Genomic DNA, 16556 nt, shown 5'->3' with positions numbered 1-16556 from the left:
ATCATTAAAAATAAAAGATAATAAAACTAAAAAGGAAAGACCATATTCTTTTTAGTAGCTGGTACAACAATTTTTTATGGAGAAGCCTAAATTTGTTGAAAATGATTGTGAAACCTTAGACTAGAAGCTGAGCCCCAGGAAATGGATTCCATTCTTGTCAAACTTAAAAGAAGAACAACAACTCTCTCTATATTTTTTTTAAGTAAGGAAATAGGATATTCTTGGGAGGAAATGAGGAAATTCTGGTAGGGAAAAGAAACAGTGTGAAGAAAAGAAAAAAAATATGCCTATCCCTTGTGATTACAAAGTTTGAAAACAAAGTCTGAAAACAAAGTTTGACTTAAGTATGAGATAGTCAATCTTGCCTTCAATGCCCTATGAAACTTTTAGAAAGCACTCCAAAGTAATGAGTATTAATGTCTTGGTGTGATGTGAGTGCATTATTTTGAAGAGCTAAGCTCTATGTCTAGGTTAGAGCATGTCAAAAAAAAATAGACCAATACATCAACACAGGAGTCAGAGGTCACAGGACAGGTTGGCATCTAGGTCCCAGTGAAAACTGAGACTACCTTTATCCACACAGCTTAACAAGCAGCGTTGAGACATGGGACCACCTGGGTCAAGGTGACTTAACTATTTGTGCCAGGAAATTCTTTACCAGGAAAATAAAACCATAAACCAGGAAATTGTTGAAAATAATTTCAGGAAATCACAAAAAATCATTTTATCTAAAAAGTAGTTTTCTTAACTAGACTAGTAACCTCCTTCTTAAGACAATATGTTTTTCATCTGAGTAAACAGATTACTAAATAACTGCTCATGTATCAACACTTCAACAACCTTGCATCGCTGTCGCCAGTAGGCCAAAAAACACATCACACACAAATTTCACAAAATTCCTCAAGCTCAATCTCCCTTTGTTCAAAGACTCTCCTTATACCCTTGAACCCATACTTTCCTTCAAGCCCTAATATTCACCTTTGACCTCCCCTTTCTCAGACATTATAGGAAGAGCATCTTACTCTCTTACTATGAAAGGTTTAACAAACTTAGCTTTGGTTAATCAACAGGTACTTTTTTCTAGGGAAGTCAAGAGTTGACAATAATAATATAGGGTGTAGTGCAGAGCCTAGCATATGCTAAGTACTCAGCAGATTAGGCTGCATAAAATCTACTTGCAGAGCTGTCACAAGAGTGATGGTGAGGAGAAAATGCAGACAATTGTAACTGAATAAAAATAAATAAATAAATTTAAAATGAATAAATAAATATTATTTAATTAATTAATTTTAAAAATACGGTCTTCAAAAAAATTCACTGAAGCTGAATGCAGCCTCTCAAAATGACACCAGCTGGTCCACTGATGCAGATGGGTTCCTAGAACGCTCACCTAGCAGGGGAAGCCTGTACTACAAGGGGCCCGCCCTCCAGAAGATAATTCCAGGTTTTGGGGGGTCCCTCCTTATTTTTCTCTGGTGTTCCTACCTAATTTCTAATAAATCACTTCTGCCTTATTTTGACTTTAAAAAAAAGGGTGATGGTGATAGTGACAAAATATTAAGCAACAAATAACAGGCTACAAAATATTTTGAGCTCAACTTAAGTTTCTCCATCCCAAATGTGGTATAAGTGCCTCTTCAAGGAGTCCTTGTGTTTTTAGTGAAGAAAACCAAAATAGGTACTAGAGGTACATAATGAATTGTTTTATATACACACAAGATAGAACAGTGATTTCAGAGAAGTGATCTTTGTACTGAGAGCAGAAAAGGTGCCAATCTTTTAAGTCATGGTTCTGTATTATTTCCAACTTAACTGCTTATTTTCTCTTTCTCATAAATAAGAGTTTATAACCTATTTTTTCTTTCACTGGTTTTTATGGACCATATTACATATTGTCACTTCAAGCAACAGTGGAAATAATATCATCCCCCAAAAATGAGTTGCTAAGTCAGCACCAATACAGATGAGCTGTCTCATCAGCATCAGTCAAGCACCATCCTCCCTCCCAGGAACAGCAAAGAGTGCACAAGTATGTCTTCTAGTGTCCAAGCACAAGTCTCATATATAATTAATAGACAACCGAAATGCAAGGGATAGAAAAAATAACAAGTCTTTGGTATGAGATCTAAATTTTCCATTTTTCTGGGTACCCATCCTATGATTTTTGTCTATGATAATTTTTTTGCATATGGATAGCCAATTGTTCTGGCACCATTTGTTGAGAAGACTATCCTATCTCTATTGAATTGCCTTTACTCCTTTGTCAAAGATCAGTTGACTTTGTTTGTGTGGGTCTATTTCTGAGCTATATTCTGTTCCCTTGATCCATGTGTCTATATTTCTGGGCTGCATTCTGTTCCCTTGATCCATGTGTCTATAATTTTATCAATACCATGCTGTACTGATTATTGTAGCCTTATAGTAACCTTAAAATCAGGTAGTTCAAGTCCTCCAACTTTGTTCTTTCTCCTTGGTATTATGTTAGCTATTCTGAACCTTTTCTCTTTCTGTATATTTAATTAAAACACTTGATGAGATTTTGATTGGGATGGTGTTAAATTTATAGATCAAGTTAGAAATAATTGGCATCTTAATATTTAGTCTTCCCATCCATGAACAAGGAATATTTTTCCATTTATTTAGATCTTCTTTGATGTTTTGTAGTGCTTTGTAGTTTTCCTCATATAGGTCATATAGACGGTCTGTTAACTTTATCCTTATTTCATTTTTGAGGTGCTACTGATAAAGGTATTATTTTAAGTTTCAAATTTTTGGTGTTGGCATAGAGGAAAGTAATCAACTTTTGCATCATGACCTTGAATTCTGCAATGTTGCTACACTCACTAATCAGTTCCAAGTGTTTTGTTGTTGCTGTTGTTGTTAATTCTTTGGAATTTTCTGCATAGATAGTCATGTCATCTGTGAAGTTTTATTTCTTCCTTTCCAATCTCTATACATTTTGTTTTCTTCTGTGAATTTGTTACATTAGATAAAAAATAAAAATCAAGATTACAGATGGAACTAAGATTGGCAATCAAATAACCGTGAATGAATACATTTTCCTGAATTATCTGAATGGGCCATGTAGTAACAAGGGCTTTTATGAGTAGAAAAGGGAGGCAGAAAAGAGAGAACTAGAGAGGTGGTTGCTTGCAAAGAACTCAAGGGCAATATTTCAGGCTTTGAAGATAAAGGAGAGAGGACTTAAGTGGAAGAATGCAGGCAGGCCCTAGAAAGTTACAAAAGACAAGAAAATAGATTTTCTCCTCAAACTTCTAGAGTAAGCACAGCCCTAATAACACCTTAATTTTAGTCCACTGAGACTGATGTTGGACATCCAGCCTTCAGATCTATAAAATAAAATTGATGTTATTTTAAGCCACTAAGTTTTTGATAATTCATTACAATAGCAATAAGGAATAAATAGCACATGGTTTCTGACAAGAACTCTGTTTTAATTCTTATTTTTGTATTTTCATATGTAAGCTGCTTTTTTCACTTTGGCTCTTCCAAGACTTTCTCTTTGTCTTTGTTTTCCTCAGTTCGAATACGATATTCCTAGATGTAGTATTATGGTAATTTGTTCTGCTTGGGATTCTTGAGGATCTGTAGTTTTGTGACATTTTTTGAAATTATTCTCCAGTTCTTGGAACTTCCATTCTGGAGTTGTGCTATTTTTTTTTCACTTTTTGGCTATGTCAAGTCTACTGATGAGCTCATCAAAAGCATTCTTCCTTTCTGTAATTGTGGTTTTTATTTATAGCATTTCCTTTTGATTCTTTCTTAGAATTTTCATCACTCTGTTAATATTACCCATCTGCTTTTTCATGTTGTCTACTTTTTCTACTAGAGCTCTTAACATATTAATTATAGTCCTTTTTCAATTTTCTGCCTAATTCAACACCTGTGTCATATCTGGGTCTGGTTATGATGTTTGCTTTGTCTCTTCAGACTGATTATATTACATATTATCTTTATATATAGTCTTCAATACATTTACTCATTTAATCAATCTCCTTGTAAGTGACCAATCTCCCATCTACACTAATACACCGAGGTCTGTCCAGGAAAAGTCCAGCCATTGTTAATATAATGAGAATGGTTTGCATGACATGCCACGTGTCCTTGGCAGCCAAGGAGAGTGAACTGGAATGGGCATGCATGACCAATGATGACTTCACTGTACTAGTTAGTGGGGGCAGTAGACACAGTTGAGTGAGTATGTGTACTGTGTAGCCATCTCATTCAAAATGACTGAGAGAGTAGAGAATCAAATTTGCATCAAATTTTGCATTAAGCTTGAACATTCCTCTGCGGAAACTATTCGGATAATTCAAAAGGCCACAGTGGCGGGCAACTGGTGATTGGCAACTTCATCATGACAACACAGCTACTTATGCATCACATCTTATACAGAATGTTTTAGTGAAACATCAAATTACCCAGGTGACTCAGCCCCTCTACAGCCCAGATTTGGCACCCTGTCACTTCCGGCTTTTCTCAAAACTAAAATCACCTTTGAAAGGGAAGAGATTTCAGACCATCAGTGAGATTCAGGAAAATAGACTGGGCAGCTGATGGCAATTGGGAGAACGGTGTGAGGACCCAAGGTACCTACTTAAAGGGGACTGAGGCATCATTGTACGGTGTACATATTTCTTGTATTTTGTATCTTCTTCGATAAATGTTTCTATTTTTCATATTACATGACTGGATATCTTCTAGACAGGCATCATACTTCCTTGTGTGGGTGCCATTCCTTTCTTTTAAAGTATATTTTATGATTATGCTATTACGGTTGTTCCATTTTCTCCCCTTTATCTCCCTTTGTCCTATATCCCACTTCCCTCCACCAATCTCCCCTCCCTTAGTTCATGTCCATGGGTCGTGCATTTAAGTTCTTTGGCTCTTTTCTTAACATCCCCCTATTTTGTACCTACCAATTATGCTTCTTATTCCCTGTACCATTTCCTCCACCCTCCCTCTCCCTCTCCCCACTGATAACCCACCATGTGATCTCCATTTCTGTGATTCTGTTCCTGTTCTATGTGTTTGCTTAGTTTGTTTTGTTTTTGTTTTTGTTTTTAAGTTTAGTTGTTGATCATAGTGAGTTTGTTGTCACTTTACTGTTCATAGTTTTGATATTCTTTTTCTTAGATAAGTCCCTTTAACATTTCATATAAGTGCTTGGTGATAACGATGAACTCCTTTAGCTTTACCTTGTCTGGGAAGCATTTTATCTGCCCTTCTGTTCTAAATGATGGCTTTTCTGGACAGAATCTAGATTGTAGATCCTTGCTTTTCATGACTTTGAATACTTCTTGCCAGCCCCTTCTTCCTTGTAAGGTTTCTTTTGAGAAATCAGTTGATAGTCTTATGGGAACTCCTTTGTAGGTAACTGCCTCCTTTTCTCTTGCTGCTTTTAAGATTCTCTCCTTATCTTTAATCTTGGGTAATGTAATTATCATGTGCTTTGGTGTGTTCCTCCTTGGGTCCAACTTCTTTGGGACTCTCTGAACTTCCTGGACTTCTATGTCTGTTTCCTTTATCGATTAAGGAAGTTTTCTTTCATTATTTTTTCAAATAAGTTTTCAATTTCTTGCTCTTCCTTTTCTCCTTCTGGCACCCCTATGATTCAGATGTTGGAATATTTAAAGTTGTCCCAGAAGTTCCTAAGCCTCTCCTTTTTCTTTGAATTCTTGTTTCTTCATTCTGTTCCAGTTGGATGTTTATTTCTTCCTTTTGCTCCAAATCATTGATTTGAGTCCTAGTTTGTTTCCCTTCACTGTTGGTTCCCTGTATACTTTTCTTTATTTCCCTTTGTATAGACTTCACTTCTTCCTTTAGTTTTCATCAGTACTCAGTCATTTCTGTGAGCATTCTGATTACCAGTGTTTTGAACTCTGCATCTGATAGGTTGGGTATCTCCTCATCGCTTTGTTCTTTTCCTGGAGTTTTGATCTGTTCTTTATTTGGGCCCTATTTCTTTGTCTTGGCACACCTGTTACATTGTAAGGGACAGAGCCTTAGGTATTCATCATGGCAGGGCAACCCATTTCACTGTGTGTTGTTGCTGTATGTGGGGGAGTGGCCTGAGAGGTAACAATGCCACTTGCTCTGTTCTTGCCCTGCTTTCAAGAGACTGGGAGTTTCTCCCACCACTAGAACCCCCACTGGTTTTTACAGCCAGAGGTTCTGAGGCTTTATTTTGCCCACACTGGAACCCTGGGTTATGCAGTCTGTCTCACTCCCCAGTTGTTCCTCCCTGTTTATCCGCATGCAAATGTGGGACCACCTGGTCTGCCACCTACCACCTTGCTGCACATCTTCTCCGCCCCAGCTGTGCATCTCCTCACTTCCTACCAGTCTGGATAAATGTTTCTTCTTTAACTCTTTGGTTGTTGGGCTTCCATACAGTTTGATTTTCTGACAGTTCTAGTTGGTTTTTTTTGTTTTTAAATTGATTATTCCCTTCTTTCGGTTGTGCAAGGAGGCAAAGTGTGTCTACCTACACTTCCATCTTGGCCAGAACCCTCATGGTTGCCATTCTTACTTTACTCTGACTCCCCATGCTGGGCTACCCACCACAAGGATGTTCTCTCATCTTGTGTGGACAACCCCCTAGTCCATCTTCCACATAGACAATCTGCTCACTCTGCTAGAGTTCTGACTCCCCATGTCAGGCTGCCCACTGTGGCTGGCTAAATAATTGTCCCCCAAAAGATGTCCACATCCTAATTCCCAGAATCTGTGAATGATAATTTATTCTATGGAAAAAGAGACTTTTCAGATATGATTAAGTTAACAATTTTGAGATGGAGACATCCTGAATTACCCAAACAGTCCCAATGTAATCACAAGAGTCCTTATCACAGGGAGGCAGAAATGTCAGAAGAATAGAGAGTATGCAAGATACTATGCTTCTGGCTTTGAAGAAGGAAAAAAAGGCCACTGGCTGAAAATGCAGGTTTTCTCCAGAAGCTGGTAAAGGCAAGGAAACAGACTATCCTCTAAAATGTCCCAAAGGAATGCAGCCCTACTAATGCTTTGGTTTTTCCCACTGGGACTGATTTTGATATACTAACTTCAAAAACTAGAAAACAAATGTGAGTTGTTTTAAGCAACTAGGTTTGTTGTAATTTATTACAACAGCATTAAAGAACTAATATTCTCCCCATTTGCTTCTTGGGCAATCTCCTCATTCTGCTCAGGCTCTGACACCTTCCACAGAAAATTTTCCCCCTTCATCCACACCCTTCTCATTTTGCTTAGATTATGACTCCCTATTGTGGGCAACTACAAATGCCTACCTTATTTTGAGTCAATGAATGGCTTTATTATATTGTTCAGGATGGTAACAGGTAGAAAGAGTGAGGAGAAGAAGAGAAAAAAGAGGAAAATTCATTGTTAATGCTCAAGTACAATTACCTAATTGCTAAATCACCCTGCCAGCAAGGGTGTACCAGATATTTCTTAGAGTCACCAAGAGTGGGGCATTATTCAAGAGGGTCCCCCACAGTTTGCCCTGGCTGCTGCCACTGTTGCCGTGAGCCTAAAGAAATAACTGCCCCTCCTGGTGTTGAGGAATTTTAATACTCTCCTATGCCTTGGCATACTCTCTCTCCTCCTTCACCAGCTTAGAGTTTGCCACCAATTCACTAACTGCTACCAGCCTCAGAGAGGTAGCTGGTTTATATAGCCATAGACCAAGACCCACCACCTGGGGTTCCATTTCCCATTTCATGATTAATAACTTCTCAAAAAAACTGACAGCCTGGTTGGTGTGGCTCAGTGGATTGAGCACCAGCCTGCGAACCAAAGGGTCCCAATTCGATTCCTATTCAGGTCCCATGCCTGGGTTGCAAGCCAGGTCCCCAGTAGGGAGCACGTGAGGAGCAACCACACATTGATATTTCTCTCCCTTTCTTTCTCCCTCACTTCCCCTCTCTCTAAAAATAAATAAATAAGATCTTTTTAAAAACTGACAGTAGGAATTTCCAATCCCTTCCATCTAGCTATGGTCTGATTCTATGATCTAAACAACATTATCTTATAGTAGCCCTTCGTCTGTAGATATCTTAAAGTCTGCTTTAATCATTTTATTTTTTTTTCTATTTTAAATGCTAACAAGATTGAAGACACCAACCACAGCTCATATCATTTCCAGTTGTGCCAAGATATGCCCAATTTCTTTTCAATCTTGTCTCATCAAAGATTCAATACTTTTAGAATCAAGTCTCACCCACTGTTACCTACCTACCCAATAATCAAAATAATGACCACTGATCATTGTCAAGGACTAAACCGATCCCTTTATATGAGGTATTTCACTTAACCCTACTGTTGTGGAAGCACTAAGTGAAATAGTTGAGAAGGAATCCCCAGACACCTAACCCTCTCTGTCCTCACAATCTTGCCATCACTATAGGTCCTAAAGCCAGCAGAACTAATCACAGTTATCCATTATTTTTATTAATGTCAGCAATCATAAGAAGTCCCAGACTCGTGGCACATTCTTAAGTACCTTCCTTTTTATGACCTCCTCAATTGATCCTACTCACTGGGTCTTCTGGAATTCACCACCCAGCACTAACTAAATCCATCATAACTGAACTTCCTCATGCTCAGAAGATAAACTGATTTTCCCCTAAGGACACTGCTTCCCCTTCTTCCCCGTCAAATGGTGGCTGTTTTTCTCTCTTTCATCTTTTGGACCTGGAGGTAGGGCAGATATTCTTTCATCCAAACATTTCACTCTCTTTTAGCAACATTGACATGCTCTCTCTCCTTCATCAGCTTAGAGTTTGCCACCAATTCACTAGCTGCTATGAGTATACCCTTGTATCTCCCTGTGAGTCCTTGTCTTCTCTCCCTCTGTCCTACTTGCTTAACCAAATTAAAGTCTGCTAAGTGAAACTCTCTCCCTAGTCTGTATCTTCACACATAGCCCTGTATGGATAGAGACAAACACTCAACTACACCAACTGGTGTCTCTTAACTTCACGACTGCTGACCCCAAGAGTCCATTAAGATGTCTCTTAACTTCACGACTGCTGACCCCAAGAGTCCATTAAGAGGCTGCCTGGCAGTCCACATCATACTCCCCTGATCCATTCGTTCTTCTGCTCTTTCTAAGCCTCCAACGCTTCTTCCTTGAACCTCATTCTTAGCTTCCTATCTCACTGAGAAAACTTAAAACAACCAGTAAAAATGCATTTGGATGCAGTCACAATTGTCAGCAATAGTCTGAAGCACCAGGCATTTCTCACCACATTTATCCACTTACCAACATCAGAATTTACCTAATCCACCTTCCAACCAATTAACAAAGATGAACTTTCTGTGAACCTGCCTAAAGCCAATTCCTCTTGTGTCCTCAGGTAACCTCTCTTACTTACTCACTCTGCAGTTCTCCCCACTCTCTCACCTATATTATCTACTGTTTTTAGTTAGATAATTTCCATCAATACCTAAACACGCTGTTTTTTCTCCCATCTTAAAAGCAACAACCAAAAAACAAAACTTAAAACTTCTTTTTATCATTCTTATCCTGGCAGCTACCATTTTCCTTGCTCTCTTTCACAATAAACATCTAAAGAAAGTTGTCCATGTCTGTTATCTCTAAGGTCTCTCTTGTCTCATTTCACTCAGGCTTTCATCCTCAGTCTGCATCAGAACTTCTCTCCTCCCAGACAGCCAGTGCCCTCCACGTTGTTAAATGTAGTGGTCAGTTCACAGTCCTCATCGGACTAGACTTATCTGCACTCCACAGTTTATTCCTAAAACAATTTCTTCATGTGGCTTTAAGGCTATCACATTTTTTAGGTTGTCCTCTTATCTCACCAGCCATATCTTTTCAGTCTCCTTTGCTGATACCCCCCTAGCCTCTTAATGGTGGCATGCCTGAACACTCCATCCTTTGCTCTCCTTTTCACTACGTCACCTCATGACCTTCATGAGTCCCACTGGTATTAGGGCTTTAAATACCTTCTTCATATGCCTGAACTCCCAAATTTGTCAACAGCCCAGATTCCTCTCTCAACTCCAGACTGATCTAGCCAATTGCCTACTCAGCACCTCCACTTTGAAATCTAATGGACTTAATGTTCAAAATTGAACTTCTGATTATCCTCCCCTAAACTGCTCACTCTAGTTCCTTATCTCTGTTAATGACAATTTCATCTTTTTAGTTGCTCAGCTAAAAAAAAATGGGGCTATTCTTGACTCCAATTATTCACCTGTTCCAGCCACACTGATCTTCTGACACTTCTTTAAGCCATGAAAATCAAGTCTCCACTTTAGAGACTTCACAAGGATGTTTCCTTGCCTGGAATCCAGACAGCTACCTCTCCTACCTCTTACAAGAGCTCCCTCAAATGTCATCTCTTCAATAAAGCCAACTACAATCACTCCATTTAAACCTCTAGCCCATCTACTTTACCCTACTTAGACTTCTCCCAATTCCCCCATATTTTTTCCATAGTACCTATCACCTTCTAACATGCCATGCCATTTACTAACATATTATGTATTTTGTTGATTATCTGTCCCCCCTTGTTAAACTTTAAATTCCCCAAGGGCAGGGATCCTTGTCTGTTTTGTTCACAAAGTTATCTCAGGTGCCTAGAAACACTAGGCACATAGTAAGTGCTTCAATAAGTATTTTTTTAATGAAAGAATGAACTCTCACCACAATATTGTAAAGAAGGCACAATTATACATTTTTTTATCAGATAAGAAAACTGGAGCTTAGAGAATATAAGTAATTCATTAAAATTCACAGTACTTGTAATAGTAGAACCAAGATTCTAATCCAGCCTCTTTCCCTAAAGCTCACTCTCACTATTGATACCCAGTGATGTTTGCCAAGGTGGACAGAGGAGATGGGGAATACCAAGGCAAAGGATGCAGTGGAAAGTTGAGGGAGAGGGTATAAATAAATCTCTGTGTGCCAAGCTAAACAGTTTGGACTACTTTCCATAGTAGAAGCTCTGACGTCAGTGGTAACATGGTTAAGTCTGTATTTTGTAAAGATAACTGAAAGAGCTGCCCAATGGAGAGTGGAAGCCAACAAATTGCCAGTGGAGAGAAACACCACATTTAATGGGACTTGATCCAATTCTAAGGTTTCCACAGCTGAAATTGACTTTCCCTATCACATTATCACTAATGAATGTGATAATTCATTAGTTTGTAGTACATTTACCATAGTCCTTACTTAGAAAATGTCTGACACAACATAAGTAGTTATGAAATTGTGCTTTATTCATATATATAAAATATTGATAAAACAAATAAAATACTTTGCATTTGGATGCAGTCACAATTCTCAGCAATACTCTGAAGCACCAGGCATGAGATAAGATGCTATGTTTTTATCAGGGACAAGTCCTAGGACCTACACATTTCAAGTGCTGTGGGACATGCCATTAAAGCTGTGGCTCAGAATGCAGACATGATCTCAAATAGACAGCGACTGAATGGCATCATTTTATTTATAAGTGTTTATTATATCATCAAGTGAAATAAATGCACAACCCACAGGGTCTTGCTTAGGTCGGCTGCCGAGTGGCCCCTGAGATAGAACCCTATAATCACGTAACTTTGCCTAGTCAGTCAGAGAAAAAAAGGGTCAAGTAAAATAGTCATAGGATACAGGAATTATAAATAACATATATTAATAGATACTCATTTTCATTACATAAATGTTGCTATTATAAATACTTTGACCATGAGTTTAAAATAAATTCCCCATATAAATAATGTAAAATATTAAATAATAAATAGGTTGAATTTAAAAATTCAAACATTGCAGGCAGGAAGATGATTATTTTGAGGCACTCCGGGCATGAAACAGCTTGGGACTCCTTCTGCGCTTCCTCAGGGTAGATCCTGGTGCCAGCTCCTTCATCACCCTGATGAGTTCATTTATTGCTTTGCGCTGGACCTTCAGATCATTTACCTATTGGAAACGGACACAACACAGTTAATTTCAGGCATATAAGCCATCAAGATATTCTGCTGTTGATGTTATAGTCCATGAAAATGGATGTATTCCTTTAAAAAGATGGTTTTTACTGACAATATATTGCCTTAACATACAGCAGTGCTTTCTTCAGTAGTTAAGACTAAAATTATAATTAAATTGCTGGTTATGCTGTAATAGGGTGGGGTACGTGATATATCCTTAAGTTGACTACTCCGGAATTCTCAAAATTATACAGTAAAAAGACCCTAAAGTGGAATGACAAAAAATGTGGGTTTGAATTCTGTGTGAGCAATAACTCTCACTTTGAACCAGTCACTTAACCTCCCTGAACCTCTGTTTTAGGTGTCTTCTAGGTGCTCTACCAATTCTATCACCTTGTATTTTAGTCTTGGCTGTATCAAGGGAGTTAATACAGGTTAACAGTTCTCACATATGGTGCCTAGCGGAATAACCTGGAGACTTCATGAAGAACTCAGAGACTCAGGTTCATGAAGTCAGAGACAAGACAAATGAATACTATAATTTTTAATTTCCCCTAATTATGTCAGTCTCATCATTTCCATAATGGGATTAAAAATAAAACAAATCATTTTTATATGGCAATAAGTAATTACTGGTATAAACATTTAAAATTGAGAATTGTGGCAAATTTCCCTGTACCCTGCATTCTATTCCAGACCATTGAACTATTTCCTCACTCTAGGCAATAGGAACATTTAGATGAATTCATGCTTAATAAAATGAGGACCATTTACTTTCAGCTGGGCTCTGCCACTATGTTTCTTTCTAATGCTGTAAACAGTGCGGCCATCCCGCCACATACCTGAGAATGATTAGGAGGATTCAAGGCTGCAAGTCTACATAAAAAGGCACAACATGCCTTAAATATATTGACAATTGAATAAAGGAGGAAAACGGGTGAGAGCTCACTCAAGATTGCCCATCATGAGGCAGGAGGCTTTGAGCTCCCAGAAGGAGGGGATCAACAGGTTTTTTGCAAGGCCTACTTACAACAAAGTAGAAAAATTTCCTATCAGTTGTGTGTTTGCAAGTGATAAATTTTATTTTTCCAGTATTCTAAGTATCACCAAGAAACTAAGAGACTTATCCAATCTAGCAGCAAGCCAAGGACAGCACCCAGCTAGGGACAAGTGCTTTTTAGGTCTAGCCTGTGGCCAAAGGAGAACGGCTGAACATCGGAAAACACTATAAGTGAAAAGTAGTAATTGTCTTTAAAAATCTTTTCCAAGCCATTTTTGTACCATCTTCAGGACTAGAAGAATCCTGAAGAGCAAGTACTCATTTCAGTTCCAGGTATAGTGAGAGTTGGATAGTACAAGCCCGATAGTACAAGTTATATCATGACCCCTCCCTTTCTCATATTTCTTCATATCAAAGCCAAATCCAAAGGAATCTGGAGGCCTTTGTCTCTTAGATAAAATTTTGGTAAAGGTGATTTGTCTTTATGCTCCAAAGTTGTTTTGCAGCTTCTAGACTCAAGCTTTAAAGACTCATGACAGAGTTTGAGAGTCTAAGGATTTCTCCAGCTGAGATACATATTCTAGTACCCAAAAGTTGATAAACAATTATTTCAGAAGGTATAAGTTCTACCTATTTTCTTTTCGGAAAGCAAATAAATACTCTCACCTCTTCTTGAGTGGTACAATATGAGAGGTTGGCCAGCGCCCAGCAGTGGCATGCCCCTAGTGCCTTTTCAAAGACTATAGCTTTCTCCTACTTCATTCTCACTTTCTATCCATGGCATTGTAGAGATTTAGAGCCAAGGAGACTGTAGAAATTACAGTGAACCCAACAGATTCCCTTTGTAATGGGAAACTAAGCCAAGCCTATGATTCATCTGAATTAACCCAGTTCCTTGGTGGTCAAGCTGGCAGGAGAGTGCAAATCTCCCCCCTCCCACTGTTCTTTCCATTAAGACACGCAGCTTCCCATCCAAAACAAGAGAATTTCCATCACACAGACAAGGGACAATGAGAGAACTGCTCCTCCACACCTCCCTCAACTTCTTCACCACTTCTTCTTCACTGGATTTGTCCATTCGCCTTTGTGCAATTGTCATAATGCCAGCTGTTCTCCAAACCACAAAATTAAATAATCCCCATACTGACTTCACAAAATCACCCAAAAGCACAAATGGAATGAGTAACGAGAAGTTTGGGCCACAGGTTTATTTCATAGTTTTAACAACTGTACCCAGTAGCTAATTTCTCATTTCTGGGAGTTCAGTGCTTTTGCAAGAGCCTCTACAATGAAACCAAAGAAAGAATTAAGATGAACTCACCGGAATTTGAATCAGCTTCGTGAAGTCCTCCATTTTGCTGGTGCTGCTGTTGAAGAACTTGACACGCAGGTCCTCCTTGATCACTTCCACGCTGCTTTGAATGTTCTGGTTGTCTTTTAAGGAGTCAAAGAGTTTGAAGTAGAAGGAGACAATTTGGCTCTGAAATATTTTTCTGTCACTCTCCTTAGGAGGAAAGAGCACAGAGAGAGGTTGATATATATATATATTTATCCATCAGGAAATAAGCAACAGGAAAATCAACCAAATCGAAATATTCAGCTTACCTCTTTCCACTTCTTGAAAACATTTGAGAAGAGAGTCTCGTTATCTGCTACATCTGACTTACTTGCATTCTGAAAAAAAAGGGAAAAATTGGTTTATAATTAGTTCATAAATCGCCTAAAAATATAAGTTTTATTGCACTCAGATGCTGACGATATTCACTGATTTTCTTTTCAACCCCCTGTTTTCTTCTAGCAAGTATTCCCATAAGCTGTTATGCTGGATATTGCCAGTGACCACTGTGTTATTTTCACTTTCTTGTTTTCTAGTATAAGTCTTAAATTGAATTGTCACAAATGAACTCAACAAAGCTGATACTTCAATAATCTCAAATAACTACAGTTTTTTTTTTAAGTGTCTTCAAGCCTAGTTTAAAAAAAAATCAACAACTATCCCACTATAAAACACTGCCCCCCTCTGGTACAGATATTTATAATATCCACCTGTGTTCCTCCTATTTGGTATTACGTCAGCTTTAGAAGATAGGTATGCATGTGAGAGAGAATTGATTTGATGTCGTGAGAATAAAATAGCTTATGAAAGTTTGAATATAAGTATGGCAGTTATTATAATAGCTAACTTTTGGACAAATAAAGTATTTAAAATACAAAAACTACTTTAATTAATAATAAATAAAATTTTAAAAGAAACTCATATAACAAAACAGAAAATTTAAATACAAGTGAGATAACTCCTAGAGAATCTCTCAGCAAGGGGCTGAGTTCAAGGGTAATTCATAGATATCATAGATGGGGTAGTCAAATTTTAAAACCGGTTTTTGGTGAAAAACACCCATATGTGATTTTTTAAAGCCAAAGTTTTAAGAACCTTACCTTCTTTAATTGACTAGTTATTTCAGATGTTCATTTTTAATGCTAATCTTGTCCTTTACTATCACTATCACGGTAGTCTGAAATCGTAAACTAATAACCACTCATTCTTTTCAATATATATGCTACTTGAGCTCACAACTGAATGAATTCTTACCAGAAAATCATCAACATCGTCCTGTTTTATACCATATTATGCCCATCTTTTGAAAGATTCACAAATGCCCTCTTAATCTTGGTAGCAAATGAGTACAAGGTTAAAGCAAAATCTAGATAGCCTATCATGGATACAAGTCCAAGTCCACATTCAGTCATTTCAAACACAAACAAGTATTATTAAAAAGTCATACTTACAAAATATTCTTTAAGGTTTTCTATTTCTTTAATAGATGTCGCCTGGCAGAGGTAGCTGGAAGAACCCAAAATCACGCAAAGCTGAAAAGCTAAGATGTAACTTGTGTATTTCATTGTTTTGGAGAGAGTTAGGCCGAAGTTGTTGAAATCAGTAGCTTCTGTATTAAGTCAATCAGGTCCAAAGGACTCAGCTGATCTTTCTCTTTGAGTAGCCAATCTGAAGACAATCAGAAAAATGTACTGCATCTCCTTTTGCTGCTGGTATTTATACCTAATTGGAGTCTCATCAGGATTACGTATTTTCACAAGTTTTTTTTTAAATGAGATGGTGACAGATAGACCGAGATGCTAGTTCGTATTAATAACTATGGTTTTGTGGCATTTTGGTGTTGTAGTTAGAGTTTCCTTTCAACTCCTTGGGTCTTTTGATGATGAGACAGACCCATTATGCCCACCATGCCATACTTGTGGGATCCCCAGAAAGCACTTTTACTTCACATCATTCAGGAATTGGAAATTTTTTTGCACCTCTTCCCTTTGCCCTTGTGAAATGTTGGCTCCAAGGTGTTGAGGGAGGACATTGATCATTTGTTTGTGGTCTGGAGAAACTGAAAAGGAAATTCTAGGGGTACTCAAACCTTTACAAAGGGGGCACTTTTTCAAATTTTTCTTGCAAATAGCCAGAAAGCAAGGAAAGAATGTGGTTAAAGACTAATGTGGTGAGGATGTCCTTCATCAGAGTTGGTTAAATATCTACCACAACTTTAAATTGCTCTGGACAAACACTGCCCAATAAAAA

General features: G+C 38.0%; 1 protein-coding gene across 1 annotated transcript; it reads right to left on the bottom strand.

Moving 5' to 3' along the window:
* Positions 1 to 11270: 11270 nt before the first annotated feature.
* Positions 11271 to 15964, bottom strand: IFNG (interferon gamma). The gene is made up of 4 exons (XM_024576481.3): positions 15758 to 15964; positions 14576 to 14644; positions 14292 to 14474; positions 11271 to 11962 (listed from the first exon to the last, which is right to left on the bottom strand). Exons 1-4 carry the CDS (start codon positions 15869 to 15871, stop codon positions 11828 to 11830), a joined length of 501 nt encoding a protein of 166 aa, XP_024432249.1. The 5' UTR covers positions 15872 to 15964; the 3' UTR covers positions 11271 to 11827.
* Between the last annotated feature and the right edge of the window lie 592 nt (positions 15965 to 16556).

This window comes from Desmodus rotundus, chromosome 3 (assembly GCF_022682495.2).
Source record: "Desmodus rotundus isolate HL8 chromosome 3, HLdesRot8A.1, whole genome shotgun sequence".
Classification (NCBI taxonomy): Eukaryota; Metazoa; Chordata; class Mammalia; order Chiroptera; family Phyllostomidae; genus Desmodus; species Desmodus rotundus.
The sequence above is the reverse complement of the archived record's forward strand: the minus strand, read 5'-3'. Positions and strand labels throughout refer to the sequence as shown.

Coding starts and splice junctions, on each gene's coding strand:
- IFNG (XM_024576481.3), bottom strand. CDS start 15,871: ATGAAATACACAAGTTACATCTTAGCTTTTCAGCTTTGCGTGATTTTG. Junction 14,475..14,575: donor TTTTCAAGAAGTGGAAAGAG/GTAAGCTGAATA, acceptor TTTCCTCCTAAG/GAGAGTGACAGAAAAATATT. Junction 11,963..14,291: donor CGAAGCTGATTCAAATTCCG/GTGAGTTCATCT, acceptor CGTTTCCAATAG/GTAAATGATCTGAAGGTCCA.